Source organism: Stenella coeruleoalba (genome assembly GCF_951394435.1).
Source record: "Stenella coeruleoalba genome assembly, chromosome: 18".
In the NCBI taxonomy this organism is placed as follows: domain Eukaryota; kingdom Metazoa; phylum Chordata; class Mammalia; order Artiodactyla; family Delphinidae; genus Stenella; species Stenella coeruleoalba.
In genome coordinates, this window is record NC_137164.1 from 15,695,783 (window position 1) to 15,722,657 (window position 26,875).

At 47.0% G+C, this 26,875-nt stretch overlaps 2 protein-coding genes across 3 annotated transcripts in view; both read left to right on the forward strand.

Annotated features, from left to right (window-relative positions):
- Positions 1-26,875, forward strand: part of DHRS12 (dehydrogenase/reductase 12) — a 134,620-nt gene that overhangs the window by 41,413 nt on the left and 66,332 nt on the right. The window contains exons 3-6 of one of the 2 annotated variants that reach the window (XM_079903092.1): positions 4,646-4,823; positions 11,056-11,131; positions 12,000-12,183; positions 15,161-15,240. The gene's annotated coding sequence lies outside the window, so the exon portion shown is untranslated. Of the gene's footprint in view, positions 1-4,645; positions 4,824-11,055; positions 11,132-11,999; positions 12,184-15,160; positions 15,241-26,200; positions 26,490-26,875 lie in introns of those variants that run through there. The other variant, XM_079903093.1, reaches the window with a different exon arrangement.
- Positions 1-26,875, forward strand: part of TMEM272 (transmembrane protein 272) — a gene marked incomplete at both ends in the record, with an annotated part of 55,475 nt that overhangs the window by 12,467 nt on the left and 16,133 nt on the right. The window contains 1 exon segment of the mRNA XM_079903339.1: positions 15,161-15,240. Coding sequence (XP_079759465.1) covers positions 15,161-15,240 — 80 coding nt within the window.

A 26,875-nucleotide genomic window follows, 5' to 3' on the forward strand; every position in this document is an offset into this window, starting at 1 on the left:
GTCCCAGCTCCAGCGAGCATCAGTCACCACGAGCCACGTGAATGAGGAAGCTTACTGATGACCACAGCGCCAGCCACCATCTGTCTGCTGCGCCCAGTCAGCCCCCAGATAGAATAATAATAAATGATCATTGTTGTTTTACGCCACTTGGGGCAGTTGTGCAATTATAGAGAATCTGAACAATGATACTTGCACTGCTCTTCACAAGACATCATAAGTTAAGAGGAATGAAAATGCATCAGTTTCACACTGAAAAAAATATCTGTTTTACATGATAAATCTTCATGCTCAGAGTAAGAGTCACTCATTCACTCATTTATTCAACAAATATTTACTGAGTGCTAATTAAGCGGCAAACCCTGCACTCACTCTGTGTTAAGGGTGGAGGAGCCCCCAGTATGCAAATGGAGACAAAGTGGAAACAACCAGATACACGTGTAGTGTGAAAGGCACTGCATTAGAAGTGTGTGTAGGGTCCACTGGGGAGGCACAAAGGAGAAAGGGGCCAACTGTTTTTCTAAAAAATTGTGTTGAAGTATAGAGTTGATTTACAATGTTGTGTTAATTAATTTCTGCTGTACAGAAAAGTGAATCAGTTATACATATATACATTCTTTTTCATATTCTTTTCCATTATGGTTTATCACAGGATATTGAATATAGTTCCCTGTGCTATACAGTAGGACCTTGTTTATCCGTCCTATATATAATAGTTTGCATCTGCTAATCCCAAACTCCCAATCCTTCCCTCCCTCATCCCCTCTCCCCCTTGGCAACCCCAAGTCTGTTCTCTATGTCTGTGAGTCTGTTTCTATTTTGTAGATATATTCATTTGTGTCGTATTTTAGATTCCACTCATAAGTGATATCACATGATATTTGTCTTTCTCTGTGTGGTTTACTTCATTTAGTATGATAATCTCCAGGTCCATCCATTTTGCTGCAAATGGCATTATTTCATTCTTTTTTTATGGCTGAGTAGTATTCCACTGTATATATGTACCACATCTTCTTTATCCATTCATCTCTCGATGGACATTTCGGTTGTTTCCATGTCTTGGCTATTATAAATAGTGCTGCAGTGAACATTGGGATGCATGTATCTTTTCGAATTACAGTTTTGTCCAGATATATGCCTAGGAGTGAGACTGCTGGATCATATGGTAACTCTTATTTTTTTGTTCTTTGAGGAACCTCCATACTGTTTTCCATAATGGCTGTACCAATTTACATTCCCACCAGCAGTGTAAGAGGTTCAGAAAGGGACCAGCTCTTGACTGTTGATTGGAGGTGTGCAGAAAGTGGGTGACAGTCGAGGAAGACTTCAGAAATGATGTCTGGGCTGAGTCCTGAAAAGTGAGGCAGTTTCCCAGGTTACAGGTGCGGAGGGTTGCCCAAACAGAGAGCAGCCCCACGAGAAGGAATGAAACCCTGGGAGCCTGAAGCCCTTGTTTTGTGTGACTAGACAGCACCCCAGGAATGCTAGACAGTTGCTGAAGAATCCTGAGTAAGCAGGTGCACACTGAGGCGTGTTGAGAAATAGAAGGCTGAGGAGATAGGTTGAGACCAGGTTAGGAGGAGCCTGACTGTCTCCTGAAAAAGCTCTTGGTAAAATAAAGTTAAAATATTGTTTAAAATCTATTGCAAATCAACAAATGACGTCATGCTCAGTGAGAAAACACTCAGGGCTTACTATGCCTGTCGTGTCTGTCACTGCACACATGACATGTGTTCTGATTGGTTGTCCCTTCTATTCTGACTGGTCAGGGCCCTTGTCTAGTTTTTAAATATTTAAAAAATATCATCCCTGAAAACATGATTAGAATCAAGAACAGGACAAAGGAGGTAGCATTCACCATTTTGTGAAGGAAATAAAACAAGAGGTGTAAATAATTAGGAAAAAAGGGGTAAAACCATCATTACCTGCAGATGATTTGACTTTATACCTTAAAAAAAAGAGGCAGAGAATCAACGTGAAATTTTAGAACTGATAACTATTCAGAAAAAAATAAGCGTAGAATGCCGGCTCTCTCCCCAGGGATTTGTACAGTTAATGCAATCTGGAACAAAATTACCCCAGGATTTTCCCCCTGGGGAAACTTGATTAAATCATCTTTGAAAAAGTAATCTGGAAAAATAAACATGTGAGGAAAACGAGGAGCCTGGCCCCAGTCTCTGGTCTCAGGATTCCAGGCGAGGACAGCAAACGGGTTGCCAGGGCTGGAGCCCAAGTGGTAGGGAAGGCAACTGTTTCTTGCCAGAGGCCAGGGCCTCAGAGAAAGGCGAACAGCCAGTGGGAGGAGGTGGGGTTTTGGGGGGAGAACCTCTGCAGCTGGTGCTATGCCTTTCCCATCGTTGACCCAGGTCCCGGGGATGCTGATACACTGCTGACTCAGCAGCTAGAACAGCGACCTGAGGACGGGTACTATTCCTTTTCCCCAAGCCCGCTCTAAGGCGCCAGCTAGAACTGAGTGGCAGGGCTGAGGCTGGAAACCTTTCAGGGAGGAGGGAACCAGTCTCTCGGGGCGTGTCCTCACATCCTCCCCAGAACCCCTGGGACCGCTGAAACCGGGGCTCAGAGACACCCCAGTATTTTCCTGGAGCACCTGGGGTGGCTACCCAGTTCCACAGGGCCCTTAGAATCTGAAAGTTTGACTGTCCTTTTTCTTTTTTTTTTTTCTCCTAGACCCAGGAGTTTCTTTCTTTATAAAATTGCAGTAAAATATACATAACATAAAATTGACCGTCTTGACCATGTTTAAGTGCACAGTTTAGTGATGTTAAATGCATTCACCCTGGTGTGCAACCAACACCACCGTCCATCTCCACAACGCCTTTCCATCTTGCAAAACTGAAATGGTACCCATTAAACAGCGCCCCCATCCCTTCCTCCCCTCAGCCCCTGGCAACCACCATTCTGCTTTCTGTCTCTGTGACTGGGACTGCTCTGAATACCTCAGAGAGATGGAATCATACAGAATTCGTACTGTTGTGCCTGGCGTATTGCACTTAGTACAATATCCTCAAGGTTCGTCCAGGCTATAGCTTGAGTTGATTGTGTTTTCGTTCTTCTCCTTCTATGAATTAGTTCGGGACTGAGATAGTTTGCTTCTGTTTTTTCTCAAATTATCTTCAGGAAAATTATAACGCTGAGAAAAGTCAAAAAGAAAATGAAATGCTTTGTGATTCAGGTGGAAGTTGAAAGAAGGGTCCCTGACGGTTTCTCCCCAGTTAGGAAGCCATCAGGATTAGCGGATGGTAAATACAGAAAAAAATGACTCAAATAGAAGGGTAACGTGAGAATGGAAAGTTCTCCAAGGAGAGCCTGAAGAGAATGAGAATGGTTACACAGAACTAATTTGTTTGAGAATAACACACAATAAGAGACAGCCTTCTGCACAGTCTGGGGGAGGCCGGTGGGAAGGAACACTTGGGAACGGGGGAGTCAGTGTTGACTCGTCCCCTGATCACTCATCGTGTGGTGCACAGGTTGGCCTTTGGCCGACTTTAATACCTCCCTTCATTTCCATGGCTTCTGTCAAGAAGTCAGGCGTACCCTCATTAACTCACAGACTCCTTTGTAATTAAACTCAAGCATACGCTCATTAACTCATTACTCTTTTGAATTAAATTTCCTCATGGGATACATTAGGTTTTATAAAATAATCCTTTTACAATGTCTGGCTTGGAGTGAGCACTACTTATTCAATGAATGAGTGAACTCACTTTTACCAGCAGAGCCCCACTAAGTAGGCCACCTCAAGGCTTATACGGAACAACATGCATAATAAAATCTATACTCTGAATTCAGCTTGTAACTCGGTTGTACTAACACGTGACCTTTATTCACATGGCAATGATTGTAGTGGCCAAAAGCTTGGACTCTGGATTGCATTGCCTAAGTTCAAGTTCATTATACACTTGGTAGCTTGGTGACCTTAGGTAGTTACTTAATCTCTCTGTACCTCACTCTGCTCATCTGTGAAATGGGGATAATAATAGCACCTACTTTGCTTTGGGCAGTATTTTCAACAGTGGTTTTCCACTCACTTCCAACAGTAGCTGCTTCCACTCTGTTGCTCATCTCTGGGTCGCCCCCCACCCCTGACCACCACGTCTTCTTTTCAGCTTTTCCCTCCTTCCATCACGTTTGTAACTAACTCCCCACATTAAATTCCCTCTGTTTTCTTAAGTGATAAAACTATTTTTATTATTACTGACATCTAGCCTCTGAACCTCATAATCACTTTCCAAAGACTCCTGCTTTTTCAAAAAATTCCTCTATTTCTGTACTTAAAATATGTATCATCTGGTTTGGGAGAAAACATTCCCTCTTTGCTGCATCTGCAGGGCCACCTGGAAAAGCTACTGAGAGACCAGCCCTGATTCCTTCCCTTACTGACCTCCTGGGAGGACGGCCCTATAATCCGAAGTTTAGTCTGTTTTGAGCCCTGGGCTAAAACATGCTCAAAAAGGGCTACTGTCCTTCAGGCAGCCCCAGGCTACGACAGTGGGTCTGGGAGTCGGGAGGCTCTGTCCTCCCTGCTCACAGCCAGTCACCCCACTTCAACCTGCTCGGGGGAGGTGCGGCCAAACATTGCAGAGAAGATTCAAGTCACCTCACGTGCCACTCTTTCCTCCAACAGGTTCCACCAACCCACCACGTGGTGTGAAGTCTTCAGCGTGGGTTCAGGGCTGGAGACTGGCACGGCCAGGACCATGGTGAGACAAGAGAGTCAAGACTGAAGGAGATGTCACCCTCAGGGCCACGCAAGTGCAGGGTCAGCGTGAAAAAGGAGCCCTTCCTTACATTTTGGACAACAGGTGCCTTTCTGCCCCACCTGGTCTCACCCCTTTATACCATCCTTTTCCACGAGAACAACACAAAACTGAGAATGTCAGGGTTGGAGGAGGCAGGACTTCCTTGGGTCCAGTGCTTAAGACTCCAGGCTTCCACTGCAGGGGGCGCGGGTTGGATCCCTGGTGGGGGAACTAAGATCCCGCATGCCGCGCTTCACGGCCACAAAAAAAGAAAAAAATGTTGGAGGAGGCCTTTAATGTCCTAGGACTCCCCTGCTTCTCCACATGTGGTCCATGGAGACGTAGCAAGGTCTTCAATGTAGATTCCTGGGCCCAAGCCCAGACCAACAGATTCAGAATCTTCGGGAGGTGGGGCGGGAACCTGCATTTTAATAAGGAGCCTCAGGCACTTCTGATAAACTAACAGTGGAGAGCTTCTCCTTGATGCTCACCTGTCACAGCATACCTTACCCAGCCTCCCGAAGTCGCCTGTTTTAGATCTAAAAAAAACGGCGGTTAGTCTATCACACTGGGCACCATTCTGTCTCCCTGTAACTTCACTCTGTCTCAGATCCAGAGTCTGGAATGACACTGTATAGGTTTCATCTCTTTTCTACATCTCAATCCTCGAGCACTAAGGTGTCTCTCGGGTCCTCAGCCCTCTTCAAGGACCTTAAGCCTCTTTAAGTTAAACGGTTGGTGTTCAGTCGACTCTTCCTCACAATCCACCAGCACGTAGAGAGAGCAAGAAAGGAGAAGAGGCTGCCAGATACGCCTGCACTACCAACTAAAGTTAAGGCCCTGAGATGGAATGTTTCCAGCACTAATTCACAACTCCACTAAATTATAACTTCGGCCCTGAATTTTAACAGCCCACCTTTCAAACGCTTCCCGGGGTTGCGCTGCTGCCCCCTTCCGGCCCTGGGTAGTACTGCAGGCTGTCGAAGCTGGCGATGGGGATGCGCTTTCCCCACACGTGGGAGTGGGAACGCGAGATAATCCGTCCCTCCCAGGGAAAGCCAGGAGTTGCTGTCCTGCAGCAGGCGAGAAATCCGAGACGAGAAACAGAGAAAGGAAGCGTGCGGCGGGGAGGGGGGGACCCGCCAGCGAAGAGAAGACCTGGAAGATGTAGACCTGGACCACCCCGAACCCACAGTGGCCCAGTTCTGCCCGGTTCTGGATCTGGCTCTTTCGTCAGCTCAAAAGGTGAGTTGGGACAGCCCTGTGCAGCCTTTCAAGTTGGAGAAAGAATCCTAGCAGGTGGTTTCTCGGAGTCATTCAGGGGAAGATGACAATGTGCTGATTTGTGCTTCCTGGAAAGAAAATAACTACATTATGAAAGTGCTTTTCTTAATTGTGCGGAGGGAAAGAAAATATTCATCTTCACTGAGTCTAAGGAAAATGGTTTTTCTCGTGGAAAGAATAGTTGTAAAGGAACAACGAACTTCAGAGTGAAAGCAAGTTGTGCTGGGCTCTTAGAAACATCTTGGTAACTACAGAGCAGTGAGGAGGGATCCCCTGTTGGGTCTCTGAGCAGGTGACTTTGACGTGGTCATTATAAAAGTGTGGTAGAGCTCAGAGGAAGTACATTTTCCATTTCATAGGGACCGAATAGTGAAGGACACATAGGGAAGTGGTGGGGTCACTCTGGCACACAGATACGCAGTTACCTCCATGGAATTCATGCAGGATGGGATAGTTAGGAGGGCAAATGGAGCAGAGGCTACATAAAGAGCTGCAGATAGTAAAGGATTTGTGTCCTGAGCACCCAGAACATTTGTTGGAAATATTCAACAACTGTGGTTAACACCTGCCTTTGGAGGAACGGGTATGGAGGTGGTTAATGTTTAGCCTTAACGTTATTCAAAACCAAGTGATGAGCTGGGGTTCCCATCACATCTGATTTAGGAATAAACAGTGTAATTTACCAAGTCAATCACTAAAAACCACACTCACCAAGTCAAAAATGTGCTCAGATTGGAGCTTTGAGGTGAAAATAGGTAATGCGAAGTACTGTCGAAGTGCTAAATGTTAAGAAAAACTTAGATGTCTGCAGATACAGTCTCGCTGTGGAATTAGGACACAAACCAGAGGTTTAAGGTAAAGTAGTAAAATTTGTAGTAAAAGTAGTATAAAATTGAACACTGAAACTGGGAACGTTAGTTATAAAAGGGTCAAACTCAGAATTACTGGCATTTTGGGCTGGCTAATGCTTTGTCGTGGGGTGCTGCCCTGTTCCTTGCAAGGTACTTAGCAGCATCCCCTTGTCTCCGTCTGCTGGTTACTAACCACGTCATGACAATCAAAACTGTCTTCCAGACATTGCCAGCTGTCCCCTGAGAGGCAAAATTACCCCTGGTTGCTTACCACTGAGATACACCAATTGGATTGAAAAGTGAAAGTGTGTGAAGAATTGTCATTCAGTAACTGTTATCAGTTAATTCCCTCTTATCAGTTAATGCCCTTTATTATCACTAAACTTATAGGAGAGGACACGCCAGGGGCTATTATCACTACTCTTATTGATGCAGAAGCAAATGAGAGACAAACAATCCCATCACTGTCATACACAAATCACTGTTTATTCCCACTGGAGAGAAGGGGCTGCCCAGCCCACTCCCGCAATCTCTTCCTGTTTCAGATTTCTACCAAATAGGGAAACTTTCTACCCAGCAAGAAACATATTCATTTTCTTAGTACTTGGAAAGTTTAGAAATTGCCTAAAATGGTCCTTACCACCATAATTATCATGGATCTACTCTGTTGAGCATCTGTTGTGAATGAGGGGTCCACCCTCTCTTAGAAGAGCTTCCATGTGAAAGGGCCAGGGGGAGCATGTGGTTCAGTTTTGTGAATTTTGCATGTTTTCAGCATAATAGTGAATAGATCTTTCATAGCGTATTTTTGTTTGTTTGTTTTTTACCTTTTGACCCCCTGAACCCATTTCTCATTTCTACACACTCCTCTGCCCCTACACCTGCCGCCTCTGGCAACCACTAATCTGTTCTGTGAATCTATGAGCTTGTGGGTTTTTTTTTTATTGTTGTTGGAGATTCCATATATAGATCGTATCGTATTTGTCTTTCTCTGTCTGACTTATTTCACTTAATGGCCTTGAAAAATCCATCCATGTTGTCACAAATGGCAAGGTTTCCTTCTTTTTTATGGCTGAATGATATTCTGTTTTTATATACCACAATTTCTTTATCCATTCATCCGTCGATGGACTCTTCGGTTGTTTCTACATCTTGGCTTTTATAAATAATGCTACAGTGAACATGGGGGTGCATATATCTTTTTGAGTGAGTGTTTTTGTTTTCTTCGGGTAAATACCTGGAAGTGGAATTGTTGGATTGTATGGGAATTCTATTTTTAATTTTTTGAGGAAACTCCATACTGCTTTCCACACTGGCTCCACCAATTTACATTCCAGCCAACAGCGTATGAGAGTTTCCTTTTCTCCACATCCTTGCTAACACTTGTTATTTCTTGTCTTTTTGATAATACCCATTCTGACAGGTGTGAGGTGATATCTCATTTGTGGTTTTGATTTTCATTTCCCTGATGATTAATGATGTTGCACATCTTTTCATGTACCTATTAGCCATCTGCATGTCTTCTTTGAAAAATGACTATTCAAATCTACCCACTTTTTAATCATATTGTTTGTTTTTTGCTATTGAGTTGTATGAGTTCCTTATATATTTTGGATATTAACCCCTTCTCAGATATATGATTTGCGAATATTTTCTCCCATTCTGTAGGTTACCTTTTCCTTTTGTTGACGGTTTCCTTTGCTGTGCGGAGCTTTTAGTTTGATGCAGTCCCACTGATTTTTGCTTTTGTTGCTTTTACTTTTGGTGTCAGATCGAAGAAATCATTGACAACACCTATGTCAAGGAGCCTTCCACCTAAGTTTTCTTCTAGGAGTTATACAGTCTCAGGTCTTACATTCAAGTCTTTTATCCATTTTGAATTAATTTTTGTGTATGATGTAAGATAGTGGTCTAGTTTCATTCTTTTGCAAGTGGCTGTCCAGTTTTCCCAACACCATTTATTGAAGAGACTGTCCTTTCCCCGTTGTATATTCTTGGTTCTTTTGTCATAAATTAATTGACAATATATGAAACAATAAATCCCACTGCAAAGGTAGTATACAGTAAAAGTAGTGGATTAATCCCCTATAGAGCTAGTATGAAGGTTAAAAGACAAAAGTGGTAAAAATAACTATGATTAGAATAATTACTTAAGGGATGCACAAAATAAAAAGACCTAAAATGTGACATCTAAAACAAAACTTGCAGGGGAGAGTAAAAATGTTGAGCTTTAGAATGCAATCAAACTTAGGTTATCGACTTAACATAGACTGCTATAGATACAAATTGTTATATGTAAGCCTCATGGTAACCACAAAGCAAAAACCTATAGTAAATACATAAAAGATAAAGAGAAAGTAATATAAGCAGACCACTCAAGAAAGTCTTCAAACCACAAAGGAAGAGAGTGAGAGAAGAGGAAGGAGCAGAGGGACTACAAAACAGTCAAAACGATTAACAGCATGACAATAAGTGTATACCTATCATAGCATATTTGAATTGGTAAATTCACACAGTGAGTTCTGTGAATAAAAAAGCAGATTTACTATTATTTTCTCAAACTGCAGCTTTTTTGTGGGTTTGGCACTCAAAACATATTTATTTTTGCTTTGAATTGAAATAAATCCATTATCAAAGGTCATAAAAAGTAATTCACAAAGGGGGACATTAACCAGAAAACAATCAGTGAAAGAATGTGCAATATCACTGGTAATCCAAAATGTAAACTAAAATAACAATTAACTTTCATCTTTGCCTATGAAAGTAATTAAAATGATCTAGTCTTCCTACCACCGAGCGCTGGCTGTGGTGCGGCGAAACTGGCGCTTCCATATATTGGCTAGTGACACTGTAAATGGATACAAGTCCTTTGGAAATTAATTTTACCTCAAAAACCAAAAAAAAATGCTCATGCTTTTTAATTCCGTAATCTCATATCAAATTATTTATTCTAATGGAAAGATATGTTTCTTGGGATTAGTCAAGATAGTGAAAAATTGTAAGTAACCAACAATAAGGTATAGGTTGGGTATAGTATGATATATCCTGCTCTGTAGAATGTGATATAGATAGAAGTGTTAAAATGATGGTTACAAAGACCACACAGTTATAGAAAGAATTCTTGTGTCAAAATGTGGAAAAAAAAAAAAAAAAGGGAATTCCCGGGCAGTCCAGTGGTTAGGGCTCAGCGCTTTCACTGCCGTGGCCCCTGTTCAGTCCTTGGTAGGGGAACTAAGATCCCACAAGCTGCACAGCACGGCCCCCACCCCCCAAAAAAATGTGAAGTGTTAATTTAATGTGCCCTATGAATACAACCATCAAAAATGTGTGTGTGTGTGTGTGTGTGTGTGTGTGTGTGTACACGTACATATACATACATACATATATACTTGAAAGAAAAGCTCCAAAATACCACCAGTTGTCGGGCTAGAGTCCTGCAGTTGTTTATAATGACAAATGGTTTTCTTTTCTCTATGACCTAATTTTTTTGTTACTTTACTTTCATAATTTTAAAGAAAATATTACAAAAGAGGAAAAAATATTTCCTCTCCGCCATCACATCATAGCCCCTCTTTTTGTTTTTCCTCTTGGGGGACTTATTTCTGCTTATCTGCACCCCTACAAGCTACTTATTGTCTCTGGAATTTGGGGAAATAATTTACGTTTCCTTTTCAATGACACTTTTTTTTTCTTTTGGAGTAGATCCATTTATTTCAAATTAATTTACATGAATGAGCCATGTTTCATAACTCCAGGGAGGAGAGAGCTACAGGCTTAATTCTGCCAAAATACTGGCATTGAGACTTCATGACATTTTCTTGGTGGAAATGGAGAAAACAACTTTCTGGGAATTCATGAGTTTTCTCTAATTGTGCGTTTGTGTACACATGTATTTGCTGGAGGGAGGGTTCACTCCTCTTTTTTTAATTAAAAATTCAATCCAGTGATGCTTCTTGAATGTTTTAAATTATAAACATAAACCTGCTCATGGGTGAAAAAGCAAAGCAGTATTAGGGTAAAGAGTAGAAATGAACATACTTCTCACACCTTCCTCCAGCACTTTCCTCTGGCCCGACCCCTGTGGCCCTATACCTGGCTACTTCTCTCCACAGGTGACGGGTATTAACATGGTTTGCTGTGTGTGCTGCATCTTTTCCTAGGCCTGTCGGTACACATGTGGATCATTTACATTGATGAGATCGTACTGGACACACCCCTCTGCCCCCTCTGCTTGTGGTAAGTTGTGTTGAATTGCCCTCCAAAGAAGTGGCACCACCGGCGACGTAGCCTAGCTGTTCCCCCCCCCTCACTGGACTCCTAAACTGTTCTTCATCTTTGCTGATACCTCATGGTTGTTTTAATTAACACTTCATTCCTTATCACTGTGTGACGTTGAACATAATTTATGAAGTCGATTGTCCAGCATTTGGGACCTTGTGCGGGAATTCTGTCTCCTCCTTCTGGCTGGGGCTAAAGCTCGTTGCCCACATCAGAGCCACCTGTCTCCTAAGGAACATTCTTTAAGGGGTGACAGAATTAGCAGCACATCATTCTTTTTTACCTCTCATCCATCTTGCCAGTTTATAAAGTAAAAGCCTGAAGGAATAAGAATGGCCTCATTTATGAGATGGATCTAATACCTGTACCCTGTGTCGGTTTGTCTCATTGGGTCTGATGTTACAACCGATAAGGGTATCAGTGTTTTTTTTAAATGGATGTTTCTACCACTGTTTGCAGTTAGTGACTAAAGAAAGCAGTCCATTTGGGATATTCAAAATTTTTTAAATCTCTCTGTATCCCTACACTGTTTTTTGTTTGTTTGTTTTCTTCAAAGTTCACAGGAAACTAAAGCATGTGGCTCTTAGCCCAGTTAGTGGCCCAAGGTACAAATGCTTGTGTTATGATGTCACACAGACAAATACAGGTGGTTTCCACAGAAGCTGCTGTGGATTTGAAGATGTGATATCTTGGGTTGTAGGTATGATAGGAACAATTCACATGTTGTTTTAAAGAAAATTTATACATTTGTGGCAACTCCACCACACGAATATGAACAGTTTGCCCTTCTTTCTCTTCCCCCTGTTATTTCCCTTCCATGACACAGAAGGAAAGTGTTGGCCCCTGGCTAGATGTGAAGTCCACACCAACCCCTGAGGAGAGAATTCCACTACCTTCTCAGTGTTATTTATGTGCTGCTCCCTGTGCTACTGAAGCTTACAAGTCCTGAAACTCCAGAGGGCTGTCTGAGGGCAGGATGCAGAGCATCTGGAGCTGAGACAGGAAGAGAGGTGTGTGGGGACTGGTGACATGTTCGGTGATGTTGCCAGTGACACAGGGAGGGGCTTTCTCTCCCCCGGACACCCCACCGATGATGAGACTCGCCCAGAGCAAGTGCTTTGCGGCATAACCAGGGACACACCTGTTCTACATCTAGAAAAGTGAGGTTAGGAAAGACCCTTAGGAGCCCTGCTGGGCCATAACCCCCTCCTGCCCTTTGAGACCGGGTTTGTCCTTGGGTACGGGACAGTTGTTTTTCTAGATGGGGTTTTAGTGGCTTAGCTTACGTGGCACCCCTGTGGTCATCGACCTCAACAAGTGTGGACACCAACAAAAAACATCTGTAATTCATTCAGTAACTAGTCGTCGACGACTGGGGGCCTCCTTTCTGTTTGACAAAAGGGTGCACACCTGGTAAACCCCATCCGGCCAGGGAACTGGCCTAGTTTCATGTCCGCTGGTGGAAAGCCAAGTCAGTGATGGGGAGGAAGCTGTTGCTTGGTCTGGGCTGCAGTTCCCCTGATTTCTGTGTGTGGGGCCACCAAGGCGACGGGTTTTGCAAGCACACTGTAGAAAGAACGAATCCTCGTGAAGAGACATTCTAACAGTGGTTCTCGGAATCATTCATTAAATGTATATTGAAGACCTGCTACGGGCTGTGCACGCATGTCTTCCACAGTTGTTTCTGGAAAGGCAGCAGGAGGCGGGATCATCAGGGGATAGCTGGGAATTGCCCAGCACTGCGTTCTGTGGGAGAAAGGGCGTGTGACACCCTCGTGCTCAGCTCGGATGCTTCGCGTCCTGTTTTCTCACTGCAATCAAAACTATGAAAGCCAGTTCTGCTCAAGTGAGAGCAGGCCTCTCAGGCTTGACAGATGTTACGACCCCTGCCTTCTAATCTAGCCGTGTTACCTTGGGCACGTTCTTAACTCTTCTGGCCCTCCATCTCCTCATCTGTGAAATGGGCACGATGCTCCTTACCTGGTGAAACACGATTGCAAACCCACAGGACTGATGGAGAAGGTGCGCCCACCTCCTTGCAGCCCCTGACTCTCCCTGGGAAGCCCTTCCTTTCTCGGTTTCTTCCCCTTTCCTCCTGCTCGGTGGTAAGAAGGACAGGCTGGGCTTGCAAGTCTCAGAGGCCAGGTTTCAAATGAGTCACAGAAGCCTCATTTCAAATCCCAGTTCTACCACTCAGTAGTTAAGCAGCTTTGAGCATATGAACTGTCTGAATCTCGGTTCTCCCTGTGCCTCCTGGGCAGCCAAGGGGGACGAAATGAGGTGACACGTGGGAGACCTTGGCAGGGCGCTGGGGATTTGCCTCTGATTTCAGACTGACCCGTCTCCCATCACATCGACTCCGACTTGCTGTAAAGGGGCTCCTGCAGATACCAAGCCAGCTTCTGAGTGTGACACATCCTAGAAGCAAAGCGTTAGGGAATAAAAGCTCCGTATCTCATTGTAATCCCTGGAGCTGAAAGCACTGGCTGAATCGCCCTGCCTGTGAGCTAACAGAGGATTAGCAGCTGAGAGAAGCTGCCAGAGCGAGCTCGGCCTGCCAGGGTGGCCCCCCGCCGGCAGGCCCACGCTGAACGACAGCGGGGCGGTGGAGGAAATCACGGCGAGCAGCAGCCTCCGGCCGTGTGCTCTTCTCCTTAGTTATCACTTCCACGCGTATCCCGTCACTCACTGCCAGCATCCGCTGCGCTCAGGTCCTTCCACCTGGGAGAGCCGGCGGGCGGCACTGCCGAATGCCGCGGTCCCCTGGTCTGCAAATCTCTGCGGTACCAGCAATGAGGCCTTTCTAAAAGTGTGCTTGAAAATGGAGCTGTGCCCTTTTGGACAGGTTCCTGGAGGGACTTTGCGTATGAAGTGAGGATGTTTGCCCCAGGTCCTGTCAGGATCAGCCAGCACCCCACCCTTCACCCCCGGAGCTGACCTCTCCCAAGCAACAAAATGGTAGAAAATTGCAGAACTGTCCCACACTCAGGCACCAGGGGCAAAGGGACAGAGCATCCACCGCCGCTCCCAACCTGCTGCCTCTACAGGGCTGCCTCATGCCCTGGGCGGGAGAATTTGCTGTCCTACCTGATCGGTTGGATTTTGGTTGTGTATTTTATTTTATTAATCTATTTATTTGACCTCGCTGCGAGGCATGTGGGATCTTAGTTCCCCGAAGACCAGGGATCGAACCCCCGCCCCCGGCAGTGGAAGGGTGGAGTCCCAGCCACTGGACCGCTAGGGAAGTCCCTATTTTAAAAGTTATGGATATTTCTTCCAAAGAGGGGAAGCTCTTTCTCATAGTGTCAACTTGCTCAGACCATAGCAAGTCCACAGTGAAGCCGTGGTGGGTCTCCAGGCCTCCTGGGTCTCAGTCCAGGCTGCTATGGTCAAGTCCATGCTTACCCTTTTTCCGTGGACCTTGGAGAATGGTGTTATAATCGAGAGAGCTACATGTGTGTGCAGAAGTGAGAAGGGCTTCAGCTCTGTCGATATATCTGAGTCAAATCTGGGTGCCAGTTGTTAGCTCTGGCTTTAGAGCGAATCTTAACCTCTCTGAGTCTCCAAGACTCCATCTGTAAAACTGAGTTAATAGTACCTCCCAGGATTGTTGTGGGGATTAAATACAAGAAGATGTACGTGAAGTGCTAACCTAACACCTGGCACTTAGCAATTGCTCAATAAATGGTACCTATTATTACCTTGCCCTCCAGGCCCTGTGTCTTCCCAGCTGTGCATCAGTGGGCAAGCTTCTTAACCTCTCTGAGCGTGGTTCCCTCATCTGTGAAATGAGGGGTGTTTCAGTCTGATCATGGCTAACAAGGCCACACCTGCAGGCCGACCGTGTCAAAGCCAGCACCCTGAATCCAGGCTGATTGAGGCCACCTGCAGGCACAGGTGACACGCACAGAGGTGGTTAATTGGCACCGTGTCAGTCCTGCCACAGCTTTTCTAATAAATTATGAATAAATTATGTTTGATTCCCAGAACTTCGTCAGCAAGCGAGAACAATGCCGGGGATGTGGAGAAGGCGTGTCATTGGTGCATTTCTAAGATTGCCAGCAGTGGTGAGTCACAGCTCTGAGAAATGTCCTAGTTTTGAAGGATTTGGGCTTCTGAAATCACATGACTTGTTAGAGCCCAGAGTGAACCCTGTGGGTGGTCTGTGCTTGGCTCAGGGTGGCCCCAGGGTAGACCTGGGAGGGGATAGTGTCCTGACCTCTGTTGATGCCCCTACTTCTACTCCTTATTTAAGAACGTTTAGCTTTTCGTAGTGCACAGGATGTATTTTCAACATAATCTGTGTTTGGAAAATGTTTGAGTGAATGGAGTCACTGATACAACCAACATGTAATGGCAGCGGAGCTAGGGGACGTGCAGGGAGATGTGAGTGGATTTGGATTGGGGTGGCTTCCCGCACCCCCATCCTACCCTGTCTCCTTGCCAAATTGGACTTTCCCCACCATCTCCTGGTGGGGCCCTTCTGTCCAGAGGGGTTGGGCCCCATTACAGAAGGCCCAGGCTATATCATAACATTTGGAATATCCTTAAAACAAATCCCAGCCCTTGGGGCTCCTTGGGGTGAAAGCATTTACCTCCTACTGAGACGTGTGGTCTGTCTTTTATACAGATGATGTGTGAATAAAGGGAATCTCGTGGGACGTCTTTTTTTTTTTAACCTTAATTTCTTTCTTTTTTTAACCTTAATTTCTTTTTTTTTAACATCTTTATTGGACTATAATTGCTTTACAATGGTGTGTTAGTTTGTTAGTTTCTGCTTTACAACAAAATGAATCAGTTATATATATACATATGTTCCCATATCTCTTCCCTCTTGCGTCTCCCTCCCTCCCACCCTCCCTATCCCACCCCTCCAGGCGGTCACAAAGCACCGAGCTGATCTCCCTCGTGGGAAGTCTTAAGCAACTTATCTTAGAGCAGTAATATTTGGAAACAGCAGGCAGAGGGTAGAGTGGGCTAAGGTATAGGGTCAGGAGACAAGGGGATGGTGGATGGGTGCCTGGTGACTATGGTATTGACGTGCTGATACCCGTGTATGATCACCAACTCCCCACCTCCCTCTCCTCTCAGGACAGCTCGTTCACTGCTGCATCCCCAGCACCTCCAATGGTGCCCAGCACGTAGTAGGAGTGTAGTAACTGTCCACCGAATGACTAGATGGGTGAATGAATGAACCACCAGCTCCCAATACAAGCGCCTCCTCTGGCTAATGTACCCAACCCGCATCTCATCCTCCTCAGACACAGCCTGACACTTTACTCCCTGCAATGGCTCTAGGTCGCACAGCCCCCTGCATCTCTGGAGCATACCTACTATATGCGGGCCAGAGTGGGGGCAATGGTCCTGGACCCATTCCTGCAGAAGAGAAGGTGAGCTTCAAATCACTTGAAAGACCCTTTGTGAGTGGACCCCTGTTCACCTCTGTGTCATCTCCTCTTCTTTCCCTTCTCACCCTGGAAAATGCAGCCAGACAAAAACACCAGGTTCCCCTTTTCCCCTGGGCCTTCCAAACTGCATTATTGGTTGGAAGGGAGAAAAAAATAGTAATTATGCAGTGGAAAAATTGGGGAAAACTCTGACGGGTTCAAAATTAACATCACCACCGAGGGACGGATGGCCATCACCTGTGCAGAAGTCTGGCTGAGAAGGCACAACCTTAATCCAAACACAAGGGAACAGGGGCAAACCCGAAGCGGAGACTGCTGTCTTAGCCCTTTTGGGCTGCTGTAGCAATTTGCCATAGACTGGTGGCGTATAAACAGCAAAGGTTTATTCCTCACCGTTCTAGAAGCTGGACGTCCAAGGTCAGGGTGCCAGCAAAGCTGGGTTCTGGTGAGAGCGTCTTCCAGGTTGCAGACTGCTGACTCTCCCTGTGTCTTCACGTGATGGAGAGCAGAGAGGAAGCAGGGTCTCTCTTGTCTCTGATAGGGGCACTGATCCCATTCGTGGGGCCTCCACCCTCACGACCTCGTCTAATCCTAATTACCTCGCAAATGTCCTGCCTCCTAAAATACCATCACATTTGGCTAAGGTTTCATCATGAATTTAGAGAGGACACAAACATTCAGTCCATAGCAAACATATTCTTCAAAAATGTCAACATGATAGAAAACAAATAGAGTCTGTGGAAATGTTCTAGGTTCAAGAGGACCAAGGAGATTCGACAACAAAAGGCAATACCTGACCTTGGATTGGATCCAACCCAATTGGAATATGGACAGTAGATTAAAGTAGTCTCTCAATGTGAACTTAAGGAAGTTTGCCAACTGTACTAAGGTTATAAGAGAATGTCCCTGTCCTTAGGAAATACACACTGGGATGATTTCCAACTAAAAAGTTTAAAAACTTAATACAGGAAGCATATAGACAAGAGGAACCGAGTGGCAGGTATCTGAATGTTTGAGAATTTTCACAATTAACGATTCTTTTAGAATTTAGACTGGAAAAAAGCTTCCCTGGTCTTATCCTGAATTTCTTACAATGCTGCCCTAGATGCGTCTACACCACAGCGTTTTCCTTTCCAGTGACTTTTACATTTTCTTCTATATGGCTTTCTACATTTCCTGTAAAGTACTACATACTTATGTAATGACAAAGCAAAGTTCTATTTTAAGAACAATCTTCAGATGTTCCCTTTAGGTGGATTGGCAGCTGGTCCCTATCCACATGTGAAGTTAGCTAAGTGGTGGAGGGGAGGGGAGGGGAGGGTCTTGAGGCCTGAAGGAGTGACCCTTCCATCTGTCTGTCCATCGAGGGAGCAGGGCAGTCTCTGTCACGGCCTCAGACCCCACCCAGCCACCAGGAAAGCTCTCCTGGGCCACGGCCCAGCCCTGACCGTCAGCCTCCCCGTCTCACACGTTCCTTCCATCAAGTTCATTCTGCTGTAGTACGGCTGCTTCCCTGCACCCTGAGGCTGGCCTGGAGGATCGATTTAATAACTGGGAAGCAATGAAACCTTGAATGCACGTGCGGTGTGTGCAGCCAGCCTCTGGCCATCACGGGATGACACAATTAAATGCGACTGGTACGCTGAACCCAGGTCAGGGCTCCTATCGGCGTCCTGGGAAGCCCTCTTAGCACCACTTGGAGATGGCAGCTCAGTGAAGGCAGGCACAGGGGAACACTGGGGGAGAGGCCTTCCACCCTGAGACTGGACCAGAGGCCCGTGACCCTGGGTGTTTCAGCCCCCAGGGAGGTGGACAGAGGCTCATGAAAGTCCACATACTGAGTGTCGAGAGGCAGTTTATGCTACAATTCTGACTGTGAGAAATAGCGCGTTATTTTATTTTATTTTTAAAAATTAATTCATTAACTTTATTTATTTATTTTTGGCTGCGTTGGGTCTTCGTTGCTGCGTGCAGGCTTTCTCTAGTTGCAGCGAGCGGGGGCTACTCTTCATTGCTGTGCACGGGCTTCTCATTGCAGTGGCTTCTCTTGTTGGGGAGCACGGGCTCTAGGCATGCGGGCTTCAGTAGTTGTGGCTTACAGGCTCAGTAGTTGTGGCGCATGGGCTTCGTTGCTCCGTGGCATGTGGGATCTTCCCAGACCAGGGCTTGAACCCGTGTCCCCTGCATTGGCAGGCGGATTCTTAAGCACTGCGCCACCAGGGAAGACCACCCCCCCTCCCGATTTTTTAATGTGCTTTTAAAACTTGAAAACTTCTCCTTTTGTAGGTAAAATTAAACTGACTTCACGTTCCTACTTGCCAGCAAAAAAAATCAGTCTTGGGCATTGCGGTCACAGAATTCAGGATGTGGGGCAGGGGGATCATGTCCACCTCTTTGGCGGGTTGGGGCAGGGGAGGCTCCTGCTCTCCGGGCAAAGCCATCATAGGCCTATACAGACTCTTTGTGCAGCTTCTGAAAGGTTCCCTCCTGGTAGCGGTAGCCTCAAGGACACACAACTTAGGAAGTTGTCTTCCAAGAAAAGGGCATCGCTTCCTCCAGGCAAGAGGGATTTCCACCTTCACTTATCCCTTAGCCTCACCCCACCCCATCTTTCCTGCACAGACCGCGTAGCAGTGCGCTCTGTCCCTACCATGGGGCCAGCACCTGCGCCAAGCTTGGGATGTTGGGGTCTTTCCAAGCCGGGGGGCCTAGTGGCCCCTCCCTAGGTGCTCCTTGTAGCAGTTCCCTCTGGACGCTGCGAGGAAGAGGGCCACCACCCGCAGAGCCTTCCAAGAACTTCACTCGTCAGCCTACGAGGTCTCCCCGCCCGTGCACACCGCTCCGCCCCATTGCTCCTCCCCTTTGGGCACTTTCCTCCATCCCTTTCCCTTGGGACAATCCCAGGGAATTGCCCTCAGTGGGCTCCAAGACGCCAAATTTGGCATCTCTTGTCGGGGATCAGAAAAAAGATTCTAACACTTGTCAGCATGATTCTTGTTACTATATCATCCTATTACACGGATGGTGGAGAGTCTTAAGCCCTTGGCAAGTCACGTGGGCAATGGAGGTGGTTTTAGAAAATCCTGGAGCTCGGGGCTCCCAGATTCCAGTAGGTTCTCCCAGCACGTTAAATGCAGTGAGTTTTGAACCAAACACGTCCTTTCCCCAAAGCTCCTCCTCTTTCCATTTCTCCCATTTCTGTCAATGCCACCACCATTATTGTCACCCAAGCTCAGCACTTGCGCCATTTTCTACTCCTTTCTTTCCTTTATTACTGCATGTAACTGGTACTTGAGAGCCTGCCCCCCCTACACCTCGTGATCGCCCTCCAGGATAAACGATGGGTCAGCCTTCTCACTGGTCTCAGCTGTCATCTCCATTCCATTGGACTCATTGTTTCCAGTGGTTTGACTTTGATTATGTCACTTCCCAGCTCCAAATCCTACAACTCCCTTGATCTTCCTAATAAAATCCAAATGCCCTGATGTAGGTTGGAAATGCCCTCTATTCTCAATACCTTGTTCCAGTCTTCTTTCCCACTTACCTGTTATGGATGACCTATGCTCAGCTAGACGGGGGGATTTGTCACTCCCCCAAACCCACCCTGATCTTTTCTTCCTTGAATCTTTTCCTTTAGGATTTTCCCTTTGACTGAAAAGCCACTCCGCCTGCCCAAACCCTGCCCATTCATCAATGCCCAGTGCCAGTATCACCTCCTCCTGGAAGGTGGAGGCTTGATTTCCTTGGGGCCCCTCCGTCTCCTGGGCTTCCTGGCCGCTTCACGTGCCTCTCGTGACCCCTCTCACACACTGATCTGTATTGGCCCCGGGTGCACATCTCATCTCCCTTATGGGGTTGTGAGGTCTGTGTTGCCGAGTTAGTGGGGGGCTGAGGAACAGGCCAGGTGAGAGGGTGATGCGGGTGCTGATGCAGGGCTGGAGAAGAGGGAAGGATGCAAAAAGTGAGGCAGAGACAAAATCACTGGAGGTACCAGGAGAGGGCAGAAGTGGCCCAGGTGACTGAGGCTTTGGTGCCTCTATAGACGCAGGGAAATGGAGAGGGCAGTTTGGAAAGAGGACTTTAGTTTGAGTTTATCCTCCTGGACCCTGTGCCAATTGCCTCCTGGGTATTTGGTCGCTGAGTGGAGCCCCCAAAAGGTGGTGTTGCAGAGAAAAACTGCTGGGTCCTGGTCTCAGTTTCCCCATTAAACTATTTAAGCAAGAGAGCAGGGGTTACACTTGCTATTCAAAAGAACCAGGTTCTGGAGATCCTGGAGAGCAGTCTTAAGCTAGAAGCCACCCACTTCTACCAAAATTGCTCCCTTTAAAAATGCTTTGGATACTTCTGGTCATGTATTTGGACTGATAGCTAGGTGCTACTATGTCTTTAACAAATGACGGTGAGAGCAGCAGCGTTAAACCCACTGCAGGATGTGAGCGGGAGCCCTGAGCTGGTTAATCCTGACACCGCCCCGGGAGGCTGTCCTTTCAGGGGGTCTTTTTTCACAGCCTTCATTGTCAGGAATCAGTTCTTCTGTGTTCTTGGCATAAAGAATGGTTCAGCTCCAACCTCTCGATCCTAATATCCTTCTCCCACCGTTGCTCTAATTCCGAATTATTTTCTCCTTTGGGACCCTTGGTTGACCTGGCAGTTTCACTCAGTTCTTTTGAATGGACTTGATAGAAACTCATTTCATCAGAAACCAGGATGTGGCCCTCTGAGCCACATTGGAATCGAAGGCAGGGAGGTATTTATTAGAGGTGGTCATTACTATCAAACCCCCGTCCTGGCCTGAGCAAGGCCAGCAGGACACTCAGCTGCTGTCTCAGAGGGCTGTCCTCATCCAGACTGCGTACCAGCTCTCCTGGGATGCGGGGGGATACGGGGGCGGGAGCAGGGGTTCCAGTCCCTGGCTGTGGCTTGAGGGGTCCTCATTAGGATTGAGTGGTAAAGAGGTCCCCGTGTGAGTAATGCTGGTTACTTCCCTTCCAGTGAAATCCCACAGCCCCGCGTGGCCCCAGCACCTCGCACTTCGCTGAGCAAACAGGCACTAAGGAGGGCCTGGCTTAGAATCTCCAGCACTGCCTATAAAAAGGGTGGCGTGTGGAACGCCTACTTCAAAGTCACTGGTGGAGTTGCTTGGAAACACAGATTCCTAGGTCGTGTTGGCAGAGATTCTGACTTCTTAGGTCCAGAGTAGCCCAAGGGAATCTCAGAATTACATCTGCAAGGGTGAGAGCGGAAGTGAGCCTGAGACCCTGACGGTGGTGACGCAGAGAGTCTGGTGCTGATGAAGCCTGGGCTGCAGATGGGCTCAGGGAGTGATGTCAGGTTTAGAGCCATCCCATCACGGCTCATTCGAAGTCCGTGGGGCCCACCGGGTCTTCCTCGCTTGTTGTTTCTTCAGTTCTCTATTTGATCCCGGGGAAGGGCTGGGGGAGGTAGTGTCTGAGATAAAAGGGAAGCCACACCCCTTCCATCACGAAGGGAGAATAACGATGATGATAATAAGGGCCAACATTTACACAGTGTTTATCGTGTAGCAGACCTCGTGTTTAGTGCCTTACGTGGCTTATGACGTTTGATCATTTTAACAAGTCTCTTAGGAAAGTCCTATGATTATGCTCATGTCTTAAATGAGGACACTGAAACCTCAGGGGTGAAGAGCCCAGCCATCCACACTGTAGGGCAGGGGGTGGGGTGTGAGCCCGGGCCATCTGGCTCTAGGTGGCGAGTGGTCCTACTCTCCTCTGGGTGGTCCTTAGGAATGTTCTGGCCCCAGCCGTCTCTCTCAGCCTTGCTCCGAGGTAGGAAGCTTGCGTGACAGGGGCCTCTGTGTCACTGAACACCTGGATTACACGTGTGGCCAGGTGGCACCATCTGTCACAAGCTCCCAGAGCAGTGAAGGGTTTTCCGGGATGCCGATCACTTTATTGTTGTGATAACAAGCTCGAGCCCAGGAGCAGAGACGGGATTTCTCAGCTTCCTGCTTGTCTGTCACGTATCAGCAGGACATTTTTTCCTCGACCCCCATTGTAAACTGGGAATTAAAACAGATGTGGCTATATTAATTGACACTCTCCCTTTAATCAGCCACATTGCCGGCAGTGCTGTGTTCCCCGTGATCAACAGATCACCCCGCTGCGGAACTTGCCAGGACCAGTTGCAGAATGAAAAGGCAGAAAACCTTGTTCAAAAAGCAGGAAAAAAGCCCTGTTCAAGGTACTGAAAGAGAAAGCTTTTCCTTTCTTCCACAGTCTCTTTTGATCTGTCATAGTATTTTTCGTTTGCCTTTTAATGACATTTTAAGTAAAGAAAAAAGAAAACTTGTTAACTAACAATCTAAAATTATTAGCATAAAGTTTACCATTCACCTTAATATTATATAATGACATTTTTTTGCGGGGGGGTCAGCCATGGAGCTTGTGTGATCTTAGCTCCCGGACCAGGGATTGAACCCAGGGCCCCAGGAGCGACAGCACCAAGTCCTAACCACTGGACCAACAGGGAATTCCCTATAACGACAGTTTTAAATGCAACTATAAGAGCATTTAACCCAGATGTAGAATCACCAAAAATCACACGCTTTGTGTTTCACAGCTCTTACATGCATGTGTATTTGGCTTTTACCAGAACAGTGGCAATAATACACAAAAGTAATGCAGCTCTTTTCATTTCACTTCTTGATACACGTGCTTTCTACCAACACCCTTTACCTTCTGCTTACTGATGAGTAAGGAAGGGCTGAACAGAAACAGATCTAGGGATTGCCCTATCTTTCCCTTCCTTCTGTGTCATCACTTTGGGGTGAGTGGTTGGCTGATTCAGGGAATTCTCCTGTATAAGAAAGGATGTGATAGGGCTTCTTGGTCATTTGTGTTACTTAGAACACCCCTGCCTTCTGTCTGCGTTTGAAGCAAGTTCTGGTTCAAATGAAAAAGGTGGCCTCTCAGGGTTGTCGGTGCCCCTGCTCACTCAGTTGAAGACATGACACACTTACTTTATATTCATTTTGAGTCTTACTGAACGTCCACACCCGTGGGCCCAGCAGAACTGGAGAACACAGCCAGGAGAGGCAGCCACACTCACCACATGTATCTGCTCACACCTGTGCTCCATTGTCCCATCAGACTTCACTTACAAAGCACAGATTCAAAGAAAAATTCATTGAGAAATTCAAGGCCGCAACAGAAGAGCAGTAAACCAAGTGCAAGGTCCTCCTCAGCACAGGACCCCATGTGACTGCCCAGGTCGTGTGCCCAGGAAGCCGGCTCTGATGATCAATAAATATTATAGCTAATTCAGAGGAGGGTGGTTTGAGGGGAGGAGTGAAAACTGGGGCAAATCAGTCTGCATGCCTGCCCTTTTTTTTGGCATTTCCTGGAAGTAAAGGTCAAGATTGGCATGAAGGGCAACTTAAGGGGGCTTCTTGAAGAAGAGGGATGACCCCTGCCATGTCCATCTCTGCTTGGAGAATTAGTGTCAGAGCTTGGATTTAGTGGTGTGGCTGTGAGGTTCCTAGCTGCAGACACTTGCAGCCTCCAGAGGTGACTGAGACTCACAAATAGATCTGAGATGTTTGACAATCTGAAACTGGAATGGACCTAGTAGATTAAATTAATTAAAGTGGGTTTAGGACTTCCCCGGTGGTGCAGTGGTTAAGAAGCCTCCTGCCAATGCAGGGGACATGGGTTCTATCCCTGGTCTGGGAAGATCCCGCATGCCGCAGAGCAGCTAAGCCCGTGCGCCACAACTGCTGAGCCCGTGTGCTACAACTACTGAGCCTGTGCTCTAGAGCCCACGAGCCACAACTACTGAGCCCATGTGCCACAACCACTGAAGCCCTTGCATGCTCTAGGGCCCGTGCTCCGCAGCAAGAGAAGCCACAGCAATGAGAAGCCTGCACACCACAGCGAAGAGTAGCCCTCGCTCGCCGCAACTGGAGAAAGCCCACGTGCAGCAACGAAGACCCAATGCACCCAAAAATAAATTAAAAAAATAAAAATAGGGGCTTCCCTGGTGGCCCAGTGGTTAAGAATCGGCCTGCCAGTTCAGGAGACACGGGTTCAAGCTCTGGTCCGGGAAGATCCCACATGCCGCGGAGCAACTAAGCCCGTGCACCACAACTACTGAACCTGCACTCTAGAGCCCGTGAGCCACAACTACTGAGCCCATGTGCCACAACTACTGAAGCCCACACGCCTAGACTCCGTGCTCCCAACAAGAGAAGCCATCACAGTGAGAAGCCCGTGCACCGCAAGGAAGAGTAGCTGCCACTCGCCACAACCAGAGAAAAGCCCACATGCAGCAACGAAGACCCAATGCAGCCAAAAATAAAATTAAATTAAAATTAACTTAAAAAAAATAAAGTGGGTTCAGTGTAAGTAATAGAAAACCCAACTCAAAGTGGCACAGATAACAAAGGGATTTATTGGTTCATGTCAATGGAACGTCCAGGGGTAGTTCGGCTTCATGGGTGGTGTGATTCAGTGGGTGACGGATGCCACTGAGGTCCTAGTTACTTTTTGCCTCTCCACTTTGCCTTCCACGTGTCAGTCTCGTCCTCAGGCTGGTTTCCCTTCTCGGTGTCAAGATGGTGGCCAGCAGCCCCCAGAGCACCTTGCTTTCTCACCAGTGTCCAGAGAGGGAGAGAAGCCTTGTTCTTGGAAGTTCTGTCAGAAGAGTGAGAAAGCTTTTTTACCTTTCTCTCAGTCAACCTCCCCTTGAGTATCCTTGGCCCAGAACGAGCCAAGAGCCCATCCACCAACCAGAAACATATCCAGTGAGTGCAACTCTGCCAGTAACTTAGGGCTAAGCCTCATGTCCTTCTCAAAAGCCCAGGGGGAGTCAGCTTGTACCAGAGCACATGAACTGCAGGAGAGTGGGGAGCTGGGGAGGTGGGGAGACCAGAACAAAATGGGGTGATTACCTGGAGAGGACGGACTGGAAGCTCAGGAGGCTACCATGCCATCTACCTCAGAGACCCTCTCTCTGCTCTCAGGGCTGGCGCCTGACCTAGCAGAAAACATACATGTGTGATGCTGTCTAAACGTGGGAACAGGAGTGCCGTCCTACCCAAGAGACATTCAAATTCGTAATTAAAAAAATTGCTGACCAAGCAAAACCTATATCTGCAGGCCATTTAACAGACAAGGAAACCAAGAACCAACAAGGGGAAGTAATTGCCTAAAATCATAATGGTTGCTGTATAGTGAGTTTGTGTGTGCATCTGCTAACGCACGTTACAGAAGAGAATGATGAGGCTTCAGGGAGGCCAGCTAATTCTAATTCGCTCAAAGCCACACAGCTAATGAGTGACGGAGGTGGGATTTGGACACAGATCTAACTTGCGTGACTCTGTCCTTTCCCAGTGCCAGAGGGTGAATTGGTTGCATGAATAGGAAGAAAAACCCCAAGCCAGTTCAGAGCTCTGTTCCACTGTGTATCAGTAAGAAGTTGTAGAAGACCGTCTAATATATACTATGGGATATATAATCCATAAATAAATGGAAGGGAAAAAGACTTTGTGAAGCAGATTCCTTAAGTGATAAAGCAAGTTGTCAGTGAACCTTATGCACGGTAGGGAAGAGCCATCTGCAGTGGGTACAGGCTCCCAGGAAGCACAGGGTAGATGCCGCCTGGCTCCGTGAACGCCGGTGGCTTCTGGCATCCTGGCACTGGCAGAGCAGCAGCTTATGAACTCCTTTTCTAGAAGCTGTCAGTCTTTGGAGAGGTCGTGCAGGAAATCTGGGCCTTCGAATTGGCAGCCTGATCAGAAGAGACATTCAGCTATCTCAGAGATGCAAGTCCTGGCGTGCACGCCCTGCCTCTCCTGCGGAAGCCCCAGGCAAGCGGTGACCTCCTCCCCCGTCTGCTGCCTTGAGAGAAGGGCAGATTTCACGGAAGGTGTAAGTAAAGTGCAGTGGAAAGGAAATGAGAGTCTCTGTGTTCTGACCCGGCTCTCGCTCCTTCCCTTACAGCCTGCTTCCTGTTTCTGCTCTGCACTTCCATGGCTCTCCTGCTGTCCGTGGCCTTCCCGGGCGAGCTGGCCTCTCAGCTGCTGGATGCCCCAGGCCAGCCATGTCCGGCCAGGACGATGGTACTCCATCATTAAACATAAAGTGTGTGATGGGACTTCCCTGGCGGTCCTCTGGTAGGGACTCGGCGCGTTCACTGCGGTGGCCCTGGTTCAGTCCCTGATCGGGGAACTCAGATCCCGCGAGCCTTGGGGTGTGGCCAGAAAAAGACACAAACAAAAGCAAAATGTGCACTAGGAAGAGCTGGCCAGGCTGAT